The following is an 18,675-nucleotide window of genomic DNA, read 5'->3' as shown; positions in this document are numbered from 1 at the left end:
AATGTTTGTTAAAACTGTCACTATGTTGTGATGGTAAAATAGTCAGATAAAATGTGTAAACATCAAACTCATCTGCCTTCTCCCCATACTAACTCCAGAAATGCACACCTCACTCAGAGGTAGAAGCAGGGTTTTCTCGTGTACACGCTGATCACCTCCTCCTCCTTGCTCTCTGCTACGCCACAGCTTCCTCCCAATAGCAACGCTGTCAAGAATGCTAAGGCTAGTTAGCATAGCCAAAAATGATGGCCGATAAACAGTTTTCTTGTAACTGTAAGTTGTTTCTCCACCATTAGCACATTGAACAACGCATACACAAGCAAGATGGACAGCGGTAAGACCCACCTCCTGTCTCTGATTGGTAGTTTTTGACCAGGACCAGAATGTAAACTAAAGAGTGCAATAGTAGCACTGAGAGGTGCTTATTTTTATTTTGTAATAAATTCTCTCTCATACTATACTGTCACAATACAATGACAGTTTTAACAAATATGTTAAAAAACATATTTTTTTAAGTTACTGCAGCATTAAGAAAACTTTAAAAAATGCTGAAATATCTACATATATATTCTATTTTTTCTCTCTCTGACTTGGAAATTAAAAATGTCAACTTCTCAGAGTATGTGGAACGTAGATATACTCCTGAGTAGGTGCAACGGTCCTCATCTTTTGTTATTGTTAGCGTCAAGGATAACTCTGTGTCCCTGACGGTGCATTTCTGGCACCTTATCTAAAGTCTGTTGGCACTTGATTCAGACAGCCAGTTTAGAATTTAACATGCTATCGCTACAATTATTATGAGCTAAAATCCTCTTTATTAAGACTGTCCCAACAAAGATCGGAGCATCTCCAAATGCTGGTCATATGTGGAAGAATCAGTCAATTATTTTGAAGCAGTGCAGCGGTCCAGGATTAAGGACTTAGAAGTGCAACAGACATCAGCCTCTGCCTCTCTCCCTGCTTTAGCCTCAGAGACTTGCACAAACAGCACGGCTTGTCAAGGCTGATTGCAGTGGCACTGGGGCAGATAAGTCAGTCTTACTATTATCCTGTGTAAGCCAGGACTGCCAAATTACAACTTTAGCTGTAAACCCCCACAGAGTTTGCTTACGAATGTCCTAAGCCACAGCAGTGAATAAGAAATCCTGCTAAAAAGAGTGATAGCCAAGGTTTTAGAGGGGACCAAAACAAGTGGGTCTGATGGGATGCATTTTGTTCAGGCTGCTGCAGTCTCTTCTACCTTTTTATTGCTTTTGGCACCCTTCCCCGGCTCATGAGTATGATGTTCTTACAGCTTTGCAAGTACCATAATTTAAAGTTATTTCCACCATACCATCGATTCTCTCTCGGCTTTGATGCCGTGTGCGTCTGGATACAGTGGCATAGAAAGGTTGTGGCACAGGAGCATTAGCATGTATGGATTTCTTTGTCTCGTCCGTAGACGCAGGGACAATTTCTCCACAGAAGATTTAAAAGATAACAGTAGTGAAGCTTCTTGGGGTAAATTAAATGGGGCAACTTGAAGCAGTAACCTTTAGGATACATTGGTAGGCTGTACAACAGTGCCTTGCAGAACTATTTAATCACATTACAGCTGGAAAACCTTAAAGGTGACCTGTTGTACTTCCTTGAACAGACCAAGATAGGTCTATGGACTATAAAAAACATGTACATTACATTTTTGCACAAACTCAATCTTGGATAACAAGATTTCAGTCTGCTCAGTTCTGTCTATCCTGAGCTCCTTTCAGAATGAGCTGATTTTGGGCGTCTTGTCAGTTTAAATCCAAATAACCTGCTGGTGGCCACGCCCCCAACTCATCATTTACACTGGCATATGAAAATAACTCTGAACAGATGTATAACTATACAACCGTATTTGAAAAGCATTAACAGAGGGTCCTGCGCAACCAACAAGGATCCAACAACTTGTTTCTGGATGGTAAGTCAACAACAAAACACTTGTTTCTTCCAGCAGCCATTGTACAGCGCATACAGTGGTAAAACCAGCTGGCCAAACGTCCTTCAGCTCCACTTGGGTTACTAGGTCCCAATTGTGACTTAACAACTGGGAGGTTTATGAAACTGCTTATTTACCAGACACCAAAAAGCAATTGAGCTTTTTTTTAGAAGCAGCAGAAACCCAAATGGAAGTATAAAAATGTTTAAATTGTGAATTTTGCATCATAGGTTCTCATTAACGTATTTTAGTGGAATTTTATTTGATAGACCAACATAAAATGATGTATATCTGTGAAGTGAAAATTAACTGGGCTTTTTCTAACCATTTTTAAAAATAAAAGTTTAAAATTCATGATAAGCATTTGTCTCCAGGCCCCAGGAGTTCATACTTTATGGATCCATCTTTCACTCCAATTACAGCTGAAAGCCTTTTGGAGTTTGTCTCATCCAGTTGTTCGCCTCTGGAAGATGACATTTTTCCAAACTAGTTCAAGCTCAGTCAGATTAAATGGAAAGCGAATCCCGATTGCCCAGTCCAACCGGGCCTTGGAGTGGACCATTCTAGCACATAATTATATTTTGATCTGAACTTCTCCCTTATTAGGCCCAAGGCAAACTTTAAATGGGATTTTTTTAAATGTTTTTTCTCCCACCAGCAGCATTATGTTTAAATTTTTCCATCAAGGTCAACTTTGTAGAGTCCATAAGAAATGCCTGGTAATTTTAACGCCTCAGTTGAGGATCTCTGAGCCCTCTCTGCTGCTACTTTAATTAAAAGACTCTTGGCACAGATTGTCAGTTTAAATAGATGTCCATAACTTGGTAGATTTACAGTTGTTCAAGGTAACTAGCTGTAAATCCAATTTATCCAGACAAGAATGAATATTCTTTTCATGGTTCATCGCATTAACACTGAAATAAATTCACAGCTGCAGCAGGATCTGGTTCCCCTTCATTCATCGTATTCTGACTTTTTATATGCAGAAGTCAAATTATTCACTAGTTACCATGTCCATTAGGTCTTCAGAGTGTATGCAGCTTTTTCTATATTTTACTTTTTACACAAATCCTAATTTTCTGTGGATTCTTTTCTTTCTTGAGGCCAGATTTCTCAAATAGCTTCTACTTTTCATATATTTTAAAGTTTTAATAATTAGAAAATAAAAAAAAGACTATGTTGTAATCACAATCCTCTTTTTAAAGCACTAAGGGTTATGCAAGTTCAGAAAATCTTTTTTTTTTCCCCCTCACATCTAAAGCTGCAAACACGAGGATAGGCTCAACAAAATTGACGCGTTAAAAAAAGCTTTAACATATTAGTTTGCTGTGACTGTGTATGAGTTTTCAGTTTATATTGAACAAGACTTGAAAGTAATAGTTAAATAATGCACAGAAGCAGCTTCTTGCATTTGTTTAATGTGTAAGGTTGCAATGTTTTTTCTTCTAAACATTACAGATTAAATCTTTCATTCACTCCAAACAGAGTGCCTTTAAATGGCACAATTTTGAGCTCTTCTTACTTATTGTTCATCATATCAAAACCAGCAACTTTTAGGTTAAAGTTCTGTAAAGCGACCTCCAATCGCAAACTATTTTATTTAAATGTGGTCATGCACAACACTTTAACTAACCTTTACAACATTTCACATCCTGGTTTGAACTTCCCTGCAGCTTTTGCTCTGACCTGACTGCTGTCTTTTTGTCTCCTTGATGCCGTTTGTTCTCAAACAGACCTCTGAGGGTCAGTTCAGTTCAAAATTTTCCCCAGAGGGGCAATTAAAAGAGCCAAAAGTTAAACTTAGAAGAAAACTGTCCACTTTTAAACTACGAATCAAATGTGGAAAAAGTTCAAGTCTTTAGAAGAGTTTACCACGGTGCTGTGTAGGGGTGGACATTTATCGCATCTTTTATTATTTATCATGTAGAACTTTGATTTTTGTTGTCACAATAAATTCCAATTAATGAAATTTAAAAACCCCCAAAACTGTCCGTATTGTCAGGATTGTAAGTTTCATTACTTGTTTCCACTGTTTGTTCAATGAGAGCGTCAATAAAATGGATTGTGTGCAGTTTAGCGATACAAATCAGACTTTTTTATGTGGCTGGTGTCTTAAGGTAGCGTATTACAATTGGTATGGATTTCTGTTTCATCCGTTCACAGCCATAAAGTTACCAAAAGAATAGTTTAGTTTATCACAATAGTACCACAAAATATCTTGAAAACTTAAAGTTTTCAAGATATTTTGAAATCTCCCACCCCTACTTAAAAGCACAATTTCTATGTTTATTTAGCATCAAAATCTATGTATTTAGACCATTTCTAATGTTTCTCACCTGATAGTTTCTCTATCATTAGTGTTTTCCTTTTTTACCCTCCTTTATCCCATTATATCTCCTAACATTCCTTTGCTCCCTCCATTTACCCCTTGATTCAATTGCTCCCCAACTCCTTACTGCTTGATTTATGACTTCTCCTGTACCATAAATTACTGCTGCAAAAAGACTTTTTTTTTCTTTTCTTACCTTGCCCACGTACTGCGGGTCTGAGCCCATGTACTCCTCCAGGACAAAGAACTGGTTCCACACCCAGCCCCTCTTGACGCGCTGAAACCCAGCCGCCCCATTCCTCGTCGAGCCCACCGAGCTCCTGGCGCGCTCTCGCCCGCTCCTGCTCCGTCCCAGTGGGGATGAAGGTTTGTGTGAGGAAAAGCCAGAACCCTCGTTGACAAGAATCCACAGGAACAGCAGCAGGCAGTTCCTTGTAAGCATTGGCGATTTGTGAGGTTCAGGTCCCCAAGTTGAAGTCCTTGTTGAGAACTGAGTTACGGGGGGGAAACGGCTGCTGGCGATGAGTTGTGAATGAGTGAGACGTGGAGTCGCGGCGTGCTTCAGGTCTGCAGTCAGTGACTTCTCGATCTCATTACCTGAAAGAAAGAAAATTTGTTTTAAAATGGCTAATTTTGTACCTGACTGCAGACTAATAACACCTTATTAAAATAAAGAATAAGGGTTGCCTCACCTCACACTCAGTCATAACATGCGGTGCTAATAGCTTCCTTTTCACAAACACCAATTGGTAATGGCTTTCTTTTCATAAATACCAATATCTTGGTGGCACTTAGCAGCCTATATTCTTTTCCCCCACTGCTCACCTGCATTAGTTTTTAACTGCTCAATGATAAATTATAGTGCTTTCACTCTCAAGCATAAAAGTAAGTGCTGTAATTATGTGCCCTGTGATAGATTACTTCTACGCCAGGCAGTTCTCATGGATACATGCTCTAATTAGCAAGAAAACTTGTCTCTGTGGGGAAAAACGGTGCCTTTATTTTCCCTGTCAATTACCGGCCACCACACACCGAGCCGCAGACCTGTCAATGTTGCAGCAATTCCTCACCCATAGAACGGCTAAAAGTCAGCATTTTCAATGACATTTTAATGAGAGGGTTCTGATGCATGTCGTGATTTCCTTTACTTAAGCTTGTCTTGGTATATTTCATCTAAAAACTGCAGGTAAAGAAGAAAACTTTTTTCATAAGCAGAATAAAACATAAAAAACAGAAGAAGACAAAGAATGATGCACAACAGGGTGCATGTATCAAAATGACATGAGCACTGACTGAAATGTCACTGTATAGGAGCATGCTCACAGGGATCTCTAAGATATGTTGCTTTTCCTGAGAAGTCGCCCTTTTAAGGGGCGCAGCTTGACAATAAAGGGCAACTGATTGACTCTGCATGGCATTTTCACATGCATGTGGGAATCTGCGTACATCACACAAAAATAAATAAAAAGCAAAAAGTTTTTCAAAGTATGGCCAGGAGAAAGCTTTGAACTATCTCGGTTGATATGACAGTTTAATTGCATAATATCTAAATAGTAATAGATATTTGAATTTTGACTATCAATTTGAAAAAAAATATATTTTAAACAAACCCTTTGTTCTATTTTTTCTAATTGTTTTCTGTGGGTGCATTTGGTTGTGGTGTAACTCATTTACCCTCTTTTGTTGTTTGTCTTGGTTCCTTTACGAAGAACAATAGTGTTCATTTCTATGCAGATGACACCAAACTGTATGTTTAAAAAAAAACCTACACATTTTCAAATCAGTTACTTCGAGAGTATGTCCCTGTACACTTCAATAATTTTCAAAAAAAACTGACAGCTGTTTGGTTTTTGGCAGCTGGAGATCAGATCATCTTCATTAGTCACTAAACCCTTGTTTTGTCTTGCAACACGCTTTGAAACTTTTTTAATATCAAGGAAACAGTCAGTTCAAAGTGCTTCACATGATAACGTAAAACAAACAAAACACTACAGTGGCATAATAAATGAAAGTAATGAAACGTTTAAATACAGATTAAAATTAATGACGTTCCAATTATTAATTAAAGGCAATTCTCAGTAAATGGTGTGTTAGCAGTGATTTAAAGGAAGTCAGTGCTTCAGCGTTTTTGCAGTTTGTTCCCGATTAGAGGAAGCTGAACGTGGGTTTCATATGTTTGGTACTTTTCTGTTTGAAAAGGAGTAGAAAGAAGTGAACACTTATTTAATGTGATTCCTTATTTCAATTTAATAGAATATATTGCGTAAAACCATGTTATAATATTCATGTGTCTGTTCATTATACTGTGCAAAAGAACCAGCAAATAACTTGTACTACATGGACATAATTATTACAAACCAATTCATAACAAAAAATGAAAATCTATTACTATTATTAGTAGTAATAATAATAATAATTAAAGCTGCAAGCAGCCTCGGGCGGCCCTCGCAGCAAGCGCCGCTCCGGCCTATTGGCCACCGCGGGGGTTCCAGCCACCGCAGAAGGTCTCGCACGATTTCCAGAGCCGCAGCCAACTCCCGACCGCAGAAGCTCCGCCGCAGTTTTCAGCACCGCCGCCCGCTAGCCACCGCAGAAGCTGTCGCGCATTTTCCCCGCCCGTCCACCAGGCGACACGCGTGAATGCGTTCGGCAGCGCTCCCCGACGACTGTCAAAAAATGTGGCGCAGATCGGTCGATGCGTCGAGGAGATACAACCCATGTATTAACTTAGGGGGCGCAGTGGAGCCAAATTACATTTCAAACCCGTTGGGCTCTTTAGAGGTGAACAAAGGTCATACAGATCCAGTTTGGAGCCAATCGGATGATCTATGCCTGAATAAGAGCCAAACGTATGCATATGGCGAGGGACTGATATTCGCCATTTGGCCACGCCCACACGGTTCAGCCAGCAGCGAGCATTGACAGAGTTTATCATCCGAATCATCGTGATTAGGTCAAGAGAGCCATAAACAGAGCTTTCCAAGGAAAAAAATGGCACTTCCTGTTGTGAGGGGGCGGGGCTTAGATGACGTCATAATGTGATGACGTAGGATCGACGGGCATACCACCAGGATTACTCAGGCAAAGTTTGATGCAGCTCGGTCAAAATATGTGGAATGTAGAGGCAAACGTATACGAACGGCGTTGCCGCCATTGAAAACACTTGGGACTTTAAAGCAAGCGAGACCAACTTCCTATCTGTCATCCAACACAGAATCAACTTGATTAGGTCAAGAGAGCCATAAACAGAGCTTTCCAAGGAAAAAAACGGCACTTCCGGTTCCGAGGGGGCGGGGCTTAGATGACGTCATAATGTGATGACGTAGGATTGACGGGCAAGCCTCCAGGATCACTCAGGCCAAGTTTGATGCAGCTCGGTCAAAATATGTGGAATGTAGAGGCAAACGTATACGAACGGCGTTGCCGCCATTGAAAACTCTTGGCACTTTAAAGCAAGCGAGATCAACTTCCTATCTGTCATCCAACACAGAATCAACTTGATTAGGTCAAGAGAGCCATAAACAGAGCTTTCCAAGGAAAAAAACGGCACTTCCGGTTCCCAGGGGGCGGGGCTTAGATGACGTCATAATGTGATGACTTAGGATTGACGGGCAAGCCTCCAGGATCACTCAGGCCAAGTTTGATGCAGCTCGGTCGAAACATGTGGAATCTAGAAGCAAACGTATGGCATCGGCGTTACAGGTCACTTCGCCACGCCGCCACGCCCAGCTGCTATCTCAAAGCCGGTCGGGGTTGGAATCCTCAACACACCAACATGTCTTCTGTGTCTGGACACAGTTTCATGTTGATTAGGTCAAAGGGCTAAGAGAGCGACCGTTCACAGTAAAACATGACACTTCCTGTTCTCAGGGGGCGTGGCCTAAGTGATGTCATCATTTGACCATATGGTATTGTAAGCCACCTGATGTCGATCAATCACTGAAAGTTTGGTCCCTCTATGTGCTTTTGTATAGGAAATATAAGAGTTTCGTGTTTCATGGCGAGTAGGTGAACTTTGACCCCTGCTAACCCCCCTTCAACATGCTCCAAAACTCACCAATTTGATAACTTTAAATCAAACATGCCTTATGATCAGACTGACCAAGTTTGAAGTCGATCAATCGAAATCCCTAGGAGGAGTTCGATCAAATACGAAGGCTGTAAACGTCAAAATCGAGGTAAAAAATGGACGTTCAATACAAAATGGCCGACTTCCTGTGATAGTTGGCTTATAACATTAAATGTAAGTTCTGAGTCTTTTGGTGAGCTCTACATGTGTACCAAATTTCATGTCTCTACGATGAAGTACGTTCATACCATTGTGTCAACAGAAAATTGCTAGTTGCTGCCGTTCAGCAATTTTTTTTGCGATTTTTGCGACAACCTTAAAATTCAAAATTTTTAAATTTTCTAGTCGCCACCGCCAAGTTTGGTGAGTTTTTGAATATGATAAAGCCCCCAAAAAGGCTCCTCTTTAGGGGGGCAGAATCGTAATAATAATTAAAGCTGCAAGCAGCCTCGGGCGGCCCTCGCAGCAAGCGCCGCTCCGGCCTATTGGCCACCGCGGGGGTTCCAGCCACCGCAGAAGGTCTCGCACGATTTCCAGAGCCGCAGCCAACTCCCGACCGCAGAAGCTCCGCCGCAGTTTTCAGCACCGCCGCCCGCTAGCCACCGCAGAAGCTGTCGCGCATTTTCCCCGCCCGTCCACCAGGCGACACGCGTGAATGCGTTCGGCAGCGCTCCCCGACGACTGTCAAAAAATGTGGCGCAGATCGGTCGATGCGTCGAGGAGATACAACCCATGTATTAACTTAGGGGGCGCAGTGGAGCCAAATTACATTTCAAACCCGTTGGGCTCTTTAGAGGTGAACAAAGGTCATACAGATCCAGTTTGGCGCCAATCGGATGATCTATGCCTGAATAAGAGCCAAACGTATGCATATGGCGAGGGACTGATATTCGCCATTTGGCCACGCCCACACGGTTCAGCCAGCAGCGAGCATTGACAGAGTTTATCATCCGAATCATCGTGATTAGGTCAAGAGAGCCATAAACAGAGCTTTCCAAGGAAAAAAATGGCACTTCCTGTTGTGAGGGGGCGGGGCTTAGATGACGTCATAATGTGATGACGTAGGATCGACGGGCATACCACCAGGATTACTCAGGCAAAGTTTGATGCAGCTCGGTCAAAATATGTGGAATGTAGAGGCAAACGTATACGAACGGCTTTGCCGCCATTGAAAACACTTGGGACTTTAAAGCAAGCGAGACCAACTTCCTATCTGTCATCCAACACAGAATCAACTTGATTAGGTCAAGAGAGCCATAAACAGAGCTTTCCAAGGAAAAAAACGGCACTTCCGGTTCCGAGGGGGCGGGGCTTAGATGACGTCATAATGTGATGACGTAGGATTGACGGGCAAGCCTCCAGGATCACTCAGGCCAAGTTTGATGCAGCTCGGTCAAAATATGTGGAATGTAGAGGCAAACGTATACGAACGGCGTTGCCGCCATTGAAAACTCTTGGCACTTTAAAGCAAGCGAGATCAACTTCCTATCTGTCATCCAACACAGAATCAACTTGATTAGGTCAAGAGAGCCATAAACAGAGCTTTCCAAGGAAAAAAACGGCACTTCCGGTTCCCAGGGGGCGGGGCTTAGATGACGTCATAATGTGATGACTTAGGATTGACGGGCAAGCCTCCAGGATCACTCAGGCCAAGTTTGATGCAGCTCAGTCGAAACATGTGGAATCTAGAAGCAAAAGTATGGCATCGGCGTTACAGGTCACTTCGCCACGCCGCCACGCCCAGCTGCTATCTCAAAGCCGGTCAGGGTTGGAATCCACAACACACCAACATGTCTTCTGTCTCTGGACACAGTTTCATGTTGATTAGGTCAAAGGGCTAAGATAGCGACCGTTCACAGTAAAACATGACACTTCCTGTTCTCAGGGGGCGTGGCCTAAGTGATGTCATCATTTCACCATAGGGTATTGTAGGGCACCCGATGCCGATCAATCACTGAAAGTTTGGTCCCTCTATGTGTTTTTATATAGGAAATATAAGAGTTTCGTGTTTCATGGCGAGTAGGTGAACTTTGACCCCTGCTAACCCCCCTTCAACATGCTCCAAAACTCACCAATTTGATAACTTTAAATCAAACATGCCTTATGATCAGACTGACCAAGTTTGAAGTCGATCAATCGAAATCCCTAGGAGGAGTTCGATCAAATACGAAGGCTGTAAACGTCAAAATCGAGGTAAAAAATGGACGTTCAATACAAAATGGCCGACTTCCTGTGATAGTTGGCTTATAACATTAAATGTAAGTTCTGAGTCTTTTGGTGAGCTCTACATGTGTACCAAATTTCATGTCTCTACGATGAAGTACGTTCATACCATTGTGTCAACAGAAAATTGCTAGTTGCTGCCGTTCAGCAATTTTTTTTGCGATTTTTGCGACAACCTTAAAATTCAAAATTTTTAAATTTTCTAGTCGCCACCGCCAAGTTTGGTGAGTTTTTGAATATGATAAAGCCCCCAAAAAGGCTCCTCTTTAGGGGGGCAGAATCGTAATAATAATTAAAGCTGCAAGCAGCCTCGGGCGGCCCTCGCAGCAAGCGCCGCTCCGGCCTATTGGCCACCGCGGGGGTTCCAGCCACCGCAGAAGCTCTCGCACGATTTCCAGAGCCGCAGCCAACTCCCCACCGCAGAAGCTCCGCCGCAGTTTCCAGCACCGCCGCCCGCTAGCCACCGCAGAAGCTGTCGCGCATTTTCCACACCCGTCCACCAGGCGACACGCGTGAATGCGTTTGGCAGCGCTCCCCGACGACTGTCAAAAAATCTGGTGCAGATCGGTCGATGCGTCGAGGAGATACAGCCCATGTATTAACTTAGGGGGCGCAGTGGAGCCAAATTACATTTCAAACCCGTCGGGCTCTTTAGAGGTGAACAAAGGTCATACCTATCCAGTTTGGCGCCAATCGGATGATCTATGCCTGAATAAGAGCCAAACGTATGTATATGGCGAGGGACTGATATTCGCCATTTGGCCACGCCCACACGGTTCAGCCAGCAGCGAGCATTGACAGAGTTTATCATCCGATACATCTTGATTAGGTCAAGAGAGCCATAAACAGAGCTTTCCAAGTAAAAAAATAGCACTTCCTGTTCCGAGGGGGCGGGGCCTAAGTGATGTCATCATTTGACCATTGGATATTATTGGACACTCGATTATGATCAATCACTGAACGTTTGGTGTCTCTGTGAGTTTTTGTGTTAGAATTACTAATTATTAAATTTTTTCCTCCATTACAACATTGAACTTTCATTCCGTAGGGCAATGCTGCCCTCTGGTGTCGAATTACTGAAATTACTGAAATAGTTTCATTATTTCAGTAATTCGACACCAGAGGGCAGCATTGCCCTACACATGACAAAGCCCTTTGTATTACACAGTCGATCACAGGGGAACTTTGAGCCTTGCTAACCCCCCTTCCACCTGTTCAAATGTCACCAATTTGATAACTTTAAATCAGACATGCCTTATGATCAGACTGACCGAGTTTGAAGCCGATCAATCGAAATCCCTAGGAGGAGTTCGATCAAATGCAAAGGCTGTAAACGTCAAACTCGAGGTCCAAAATGGACCTTCAATCCAAAATGGCCGACTTCCTGTTGGGTTTAGAGCATGGCTCCAAGAGACTTTTTTGTACGTCCTGACAAGATACACATGTGTACCAAGTTTCGTAATTCTAGGATAAAGCATGGCTTGGGGCTGATTTTTTAAAATATTCTAGGGGGAGATGTAGAGAAATTAGGCCACGCCCACCAAATTTCGCTATGGATTCCTGTTGGCGGGTGTATAAGGATCCATCCTAGTGAGTTTGGAGCAGCTCTCCCCGAAACTGTGGAATTCAGAGCCAAACGAAATTCGATGGCGTTCGCAACGCCGCCACGCCCACCTGCTTCATCGCAGCCGGTCGGGGTTGGAATCCACAACACACCAACATGTCTTCTGTCTCTGGACACAGTTTCATGTTGATTAGGTCAAAGGGCTAAGATAGCGACCGTTCACAGTAAAACATTACACTTCCGGCTCTCAGGGGGCGTGGCCTACGTAAAAAAAAAATTTCACTGCAGGGTATTATAGGACACCCGATGCCGATCAATCACTGAAAGTTTGGTCCCTCTATGTGTTTTTGCATATGAAATATAAGAGGTTTTTGTTTCATGGCGTGTAGGTGAACTTTGACCCCTGGTAACCCCCCTTCAACATGCTCCAAAACTCACCAATTTGATAACTTTAAATCAGACATGCCTTATGATCAGACTGACCGAGTTTGAAGCCGATCAATGGAAATCCCTAGGAGGAGTTCGATCAAATGCGAAGGCTGTAAACGTCAAACTCGAGGTAAAAAATGGACCTTCAATACAAAATGGCCGACTTCCTGTGATACTTGCACTATGACATTACTTGTAAATTCTGAGCGTCTTAGTGAGCTCTACAACTGTACCGAATTTCAAGTCTCTACGATGAAGTAAGTGAATAGCAATGGGTCTGTTGAAAATTGCTAGTTGCCGCCGTTGAGCAATTTTTTTTGCGATTTTTGCGGCGACCTTAAAATTCAAAATTTTTAAACCGCCTAGTCGCTTCCGCCAAGTTTGGTGAGTTTTTGAATATGATAAAGCCCCCAAAAAGGCGCACGAAGAGGGGGGCAGAATCGTAAGAAGAATAATAATTAAAGCTGCAAGCAGCCTCGGGCGGCCCTCGCAGCAAGCGCCGCTCCGGCCTATTGGCCACCGCGGGGGTTCCGGCCACCGCAGAAGCTCTCGCGCGGTTTCCAGAGCCGCAGCCCGCTCCCCACCGCTGAAGCTCCGCCGCAGTTTCCAGCACCGCCGCCCGCCAGCCGCCGCAGGAGCTGTCGCGCATTTTCCCCGCCCGTCCGCCGGGCGACACGCGTGAATGCGTTCGGCGGCGCTGCCCGACGACTGTCGAAAAATCTGGCGCAGATCGGTCGTTGCGTCGAGGAGACACAACCCATGTATTAACTTAGGGGGCGCAGTGGAGCCAAATTACATCTCAAACCCGTCGGGCTCTTTAGAGGTGAACAAAGGTCATACCTATCCAGTTTGGCGCCAATCGGATGATCTATGCCTGAATAAGAGCCAAACGTATGTATATGGCGAGGGACTGATATTCGCCATTTGGCCACGCCCACACGGTTCAGCCAGCAGCGAGCATTGACAGAGTTTATCATCCGAATCATCTTGATTAGGTCAAGAGAGCCATAAACAGAGCTTTCCAAGTAAAAAAATAGCACTTCCTGTTCCGAGGGGGCGGGGCCTAAGTGATGTCATCATTTGACCATTGGATATTATTGGACACTCGATTATGATCAATCACTGAACGTTTGGTGTCTCTGTGAGTTTTTGTGTTAGAATTACTAATTATTAAATTTTTTCCTCCATTACAACATTGAACTTTCATTCCATAGGGCAATGCTGCCCTCTGGTGTCGAATTACTGAAATAATGAAACTATTTCAGTGGGCAGCAGAGGGCAGCATTGCCCTACAAACAACGAACATGGACTGTTTATTATGTAATTACACAGAAGATCTCTCTAATTCATTCTGAGGGGGCGGGGCTTAGATGACGTCATAATATGATGACATAGCATTGTCAGGCATCACACCAGGATGAGTCAGGCCAAGTTTGGTGCAGCTCGGTCGAAACATGTGGAATCTAGAAGCAAACGTATGGCATCGGCGTTACAGGTCACTTCGCCTCGCCGCCACGCCCACCTGCTATGTCAAAGCCGGCCGGGGTTGGAATCCACAACACACCAACATGTTTTCTGTCTCTGGACACAGTTTCATGTTGATTAGGTCAAAGGGCTAAGATAGCGACCGTTCACAGTAAAACATGACACTTCCTGTTCTCAGGGGGCGTGGCCTAAGTGATGTCATCATTTCACCACAGGGTATTTTAGGACACCCGATGACGGCCAATCACTGAAAGTTTGGTGTCTCTGTGAGTTTCTGTGCAGGATATATAAGAGTTTGGTGTTTCATGGCGAGTAGGTGAACTTTGACCCCTGGTAACCCCCCTTCAGCAAGCTCATACAGTCACCAATTTGATAACTTTAAATCAGACATGCCTTATGATCAGACTGACCGAGTTTGAAGCCGATCAATCGAAATCCCTAGGAGGAGTTCGATCAAATGCAAAGGCTGTAAACGTCAAACTCGAGGTCCAGAATGGACCTTCAATACAAAATGGCCGACTTCCTGTTGGGTTTAGAGCATGGCTCTAAGAGACTTTTTTGTACGTCCCGACAAGATACACATGTGTACCAAGTTTCGTAATTCTAGGTTTAAGCATGGCTTGGGGCTGTTCATTTAAAATACTCTAGGGGTCGCTATAGAAAAATTAGGCCACGCCCACCAAATATCGCTATGGATTCCTGTTCGGGGATGGATAAGGATCCATCCTAGTGAGTTTGGAGCAGCTCACCCCGAAACTGTTGAATTCAGAGCCAAACGAAATTCGATGGCGTTCGCAACGCCGCCACGCCCACCTGCTTCATCGCAGCCGGTCGGGGTTGGAATCCACAACACACCAACATGTCTTCTGTCTCTGGACACAGTTTCATGTTGATTAGGTCAAAGGGCTAAGATAGCGACCGTTCACAGTAAAACATTACACTTCCTGCTCTCAGGGGGCGTGGCCTACGTAAAAAAAAAATTTCACTGCAGGGTATTTTAGGACACCCGATGACGATCAATCACTGAAAGTTTGGTCCCTCTATGTGTTTTTGTATAGGAAATATAAGAGGTTTTTGTTTCATGGCGTGTAGGTGAACTTTGACCCCTGGTAACCCCCCTTCAACATGCTCCAAAACTCACCAATTTGATAACTTTAAATCAGACATGCCTTATGATCAGACTGACCGAGTTTGAAGCCGATCAATCGAAATCCCTAGGAGGAGTTCGATCAAATACGAAGGCTGTAAACGTCAAAATCGAGGAAAAAAATGGACGTTCAATACAAAATGGCCGACTTTCTGTGATAGTTGCACTATGACATTACTTGTAAATTCTGAGCGTCTTAGTGAGCTCTACAACTGTACCGAATTTCAAGTCTCTACGATGAAGTAAGTGAATAGCAATGGGTCTGTTGAAAATTGCTAGTTGCTGCCGTTGAGCAATTTTTTTTGCGATTTTTGCGGCGACCTTAAAATTCAAAATTTTTAAACCGCCTAGTCGCTTCCGCCAAGTTTGGTGAGTTTTTGAATATGATAAAGCCCCCAAAAAGGCTCCTCTTTGGGGGGGCAGAATAATAATAATAATTAAAGCTGCAAGCAGCCTCGGGCGGCCCTCGCAGCAAGCGCCGCTCCGGCCTATTGGCCACCGCGGGGGTTCCAGCCACCGCAGAAGGTCTCGCACGATTTCCAGAGCCGCAGCCAACTCCCGACCGCAGAAGCTCCGCCGCAGTTTCCAGCACCGCCGCCCGCTAGCCACCGCAGAAGCTGTCGCGCATTTTCCCCGCCCGTCCACCAGGCGACACGCGTGAATGCGTTCGGCAGCGCTCCCCGACGACTGTCAAAAAATCTGGCGCAGATCGGTCGATGCGTCGAGGAGATACAACCCATGTATTAACTTAGGGGGCGCAGTGGAGTCAAATTACATCTCAAACCCGTTGGGCTCTTTAGAGGTGAACAAAGGTCATACAGATCCAGTTTGGCGCCAATCGGATGATCTATGCCTGAATAAGAGCCAAACGTATGCATATGGCGAGGGACTGATATTCGCCATTTGGCCACACCCACACTGTTCAGCCAGCAGCGAGCATTGACAGAGTTTATCATCTGAATCATCTTGATTAGGTCAAGAGAGCCATAAACGGAGCTTTCCAAGTAAAAAAACGGCACTTCCTGTTCTGAGGGGGCGGGGCTTAGATGACGTCATAATATGATGACACAGGGTCGTCAGGGATCCCACCAGGGTCACTCGTGCAAAGTTTGGTGCAGAAGCTATCGACCGTTCACAGTAAAATACAAGACTTCCTGTTGTCAGGGGGCGTGGCCTACGTGATGTCATCATTTAACCATTGGATATTATTGGACACAAGATAATGATCAATAACTGAAGGTTTGGTGTCTCTGTCAGTTTTTGTGTTAGAATTACAAATTATTTAATTTTTTCCTTTTTAATTCAACATTGAACTGTCATTCCATAGGGCAATGCTGCCCTCTGGTGTCGAATTACTGAAATAATGAAACTATTTCAGTGGGCAGCAGAGGGCAGCATTGCCCTACAAACAACGAACATGGACTGTTTATTATGTAATTACACAGAAGATCTCTCTAATTCATTGTGAGGGGGCGGGGCTTAGATGACGTCATAATATGATGACATAGGGTCGTCAAGGATCCCACCAGGGTCACTCGTGCAAAGTTTGGTGCAGAAGCTATCGACCGTTCACAGTAAAATACAAGACTTCCTGTTGTCAGAGGGCGTGGCCTACGTGATGTCATCATTTAACCATTGGATATTATTGGACACAAGATAATGATCAATAACTGAAGGGTTGGTGTCTCTGTCAGTTTTTGTGTTAGAATTACAAATTATTTAATTTTTTCCTCTTTAATTCAACATTGAACTGTCATTCCGTAGGGCAATGCTGCCCTCTGGTGTCGAATTACTGAAATAATGAAACTATTTCAGTGGGCAGCAGAGGGCAGCATTGCCCTACAAACAACGAACATGGACTGTTTATTATGTAATTACACAGAAGATCTCTCTAATTCATTGTGAGGGGGCGGGGCTTAGATGACGTCATAATATGATGACATAGGGTCGTCAAGGATCCCACCAGGGTCACTCGTGCAAAGTTTGGTGCAGAAGCTATCGACCGTTCACAGTAAAATACAAGACTTCCTGTTGTCAGAGGGCGTGGCCTACGTGATGTCATCATTTGACCATTGGATATTATTGGACACAAGATAATGATCAATAACTCAAACTTTGGTGTCTCTGTGAGTTTTTGTGTTAGAATTACAAATTATTTAATTTTTTCCTATTTAATTCAACATTGAACTGTCATTCCGTAGGGCAATGCTGCCCTCTGGTGTCGAATTACTGAAATTACTGAAATAGTTTCATTATTTCAGTAATTCGACACCAGAGGGCAGCATTGCCCTACACATGACAAAGCCCTTTGTATTACACAGTCGATCACAGGGGAACTTTGAGCCTTGCTAACCCCCCTTCCACCTGTTCAAATGTCACCATATTGATAACTTTGAATTGGACATGCCTTATGATCAGACTGACCGAGTTTGAAGCCGATCAATCGAAAACCCTAGGAGGAGTTCGATCAAATGCAAAGGCTGTAAACGTCAAACTCGAGGTCCAAAATGGACCTTCAATCCAAAATGGCCGACTTCCTGTTGGGTTTAGAGCATGGCTCCAAGAGACTTTTTTGTACGTCCTGACAAGATACACATGTGTACCAAGTTTCGTAATTCTAGGATAAAGCATGGCTTGGGGCTGATTTTTTAAAATATTCTAGGGGGAGATGTAGAGAAATTAGGCCACGCCCACCAAATTTCGCTATGGATTCCTGTTGGCGGGTGTATAAGGATCCATCCTAGTGAGTTTGGAGCAGCTCTCCCCGAAACTGTGGAATTCAGAGCCAAACGAAATTCGATGGCGTTCGCAACGCCGCCACGCCCACCTGCTTCATCGCAGCCGGTCGGGGTTGGAATCCACAACACACCAACATGTCTTCTGTCTCTGGACACAGTTTCATGTTGATTAGGTCAAAGGGCTAAGATAGCGACCGTTCACAGTAAAACATGACACTTCCTGTTCTCAGGGGGCGTGGCCTACTTAAAAAAATAATTTCACCACAGGGTATTTTAGGACACCCGATGACGATCAATGACTGAACGTTTGGTCCCTCTATGTGTTTTTATATAGGAAATATAAGAGTTTCGTGTTTCATGGCGAGTAGCTGAACTTTGACCCCTGGTAACCCCCCTTCAGCAAGCTCATACAGTCACCAATTTGATAACTTTAAATCAGACATGCCTTATGATCAGACTGACCGAGTTTGAAGCCGATCAATCGAAATCCCTAGGAGGAGTTCGATCAAATGCAAAGGCTGTAAACGTCAAACTCGAGGTCCAAAATGGACCTTCAATACAAAATGGCCGACTTCCTGTTGGGTTTCGACCATGGCTCCAAGAGACTTTTTTGTACGTCCTGACAAGATACACATGTGTACCAAGTTTCGTAATTCTAAGTTAAAGCATGGCTTTGGGCTGTTCATTTAAAATACTCTAGGGGTCGCTATAGAGAAATTAGGCCACGCCCA

The 18,675-nt window shown here is 43.8% G+C and overlaps 1 protein-coding gene across 1 annotated transcript in view; it reads right to left on the bottom strand.

Moving 5' to 3' along the window:
• The window catches only part of LOC102224576 (cadherin-12-like), a 188,379-nt gene that overhangs the window by 104,856 nt on the left and 64,848 nt on the right, over nucleotides 1-18,675 (bottom strand). Inside the window, exon 2 of the mRNA XM_023326567.1 lies at nucleotides 4,486-4,886. Coding sequence (XP_023182335.1) covers nucleotides 4,486-4,731 — 246 coding nt within the window. The 5' untranslated portion in view covers nucleotides 4,732-4,886. The remainder of the gene's footprint in view (nucleotides 1-4,485; nucleotides 4,887-18,675) is intronic.

This window comes from Xiphophorus maculatus, chromosome 21, assembly GCF_002775205.1.
Source record: "Xiphophorus maculatus strain JP 163 A chromosome 21, X_maculatus-5.0-male, whole genome shotgun sequence".
In the NCBI taxonomy this organism is placed as follows: domain Eukaryota; kingdom Metazoa; phylum Chordata; class Actinopteri; order Cyprinodontiformes; family Poeciliidae; genus Xiphophorus; species Xiphophorus maculatus.
The sequence above is the reverse complement of the archived record's forward strand: the minus strand, read 5'-3'. Positions and strand labels throughout refer to the sequence as shown.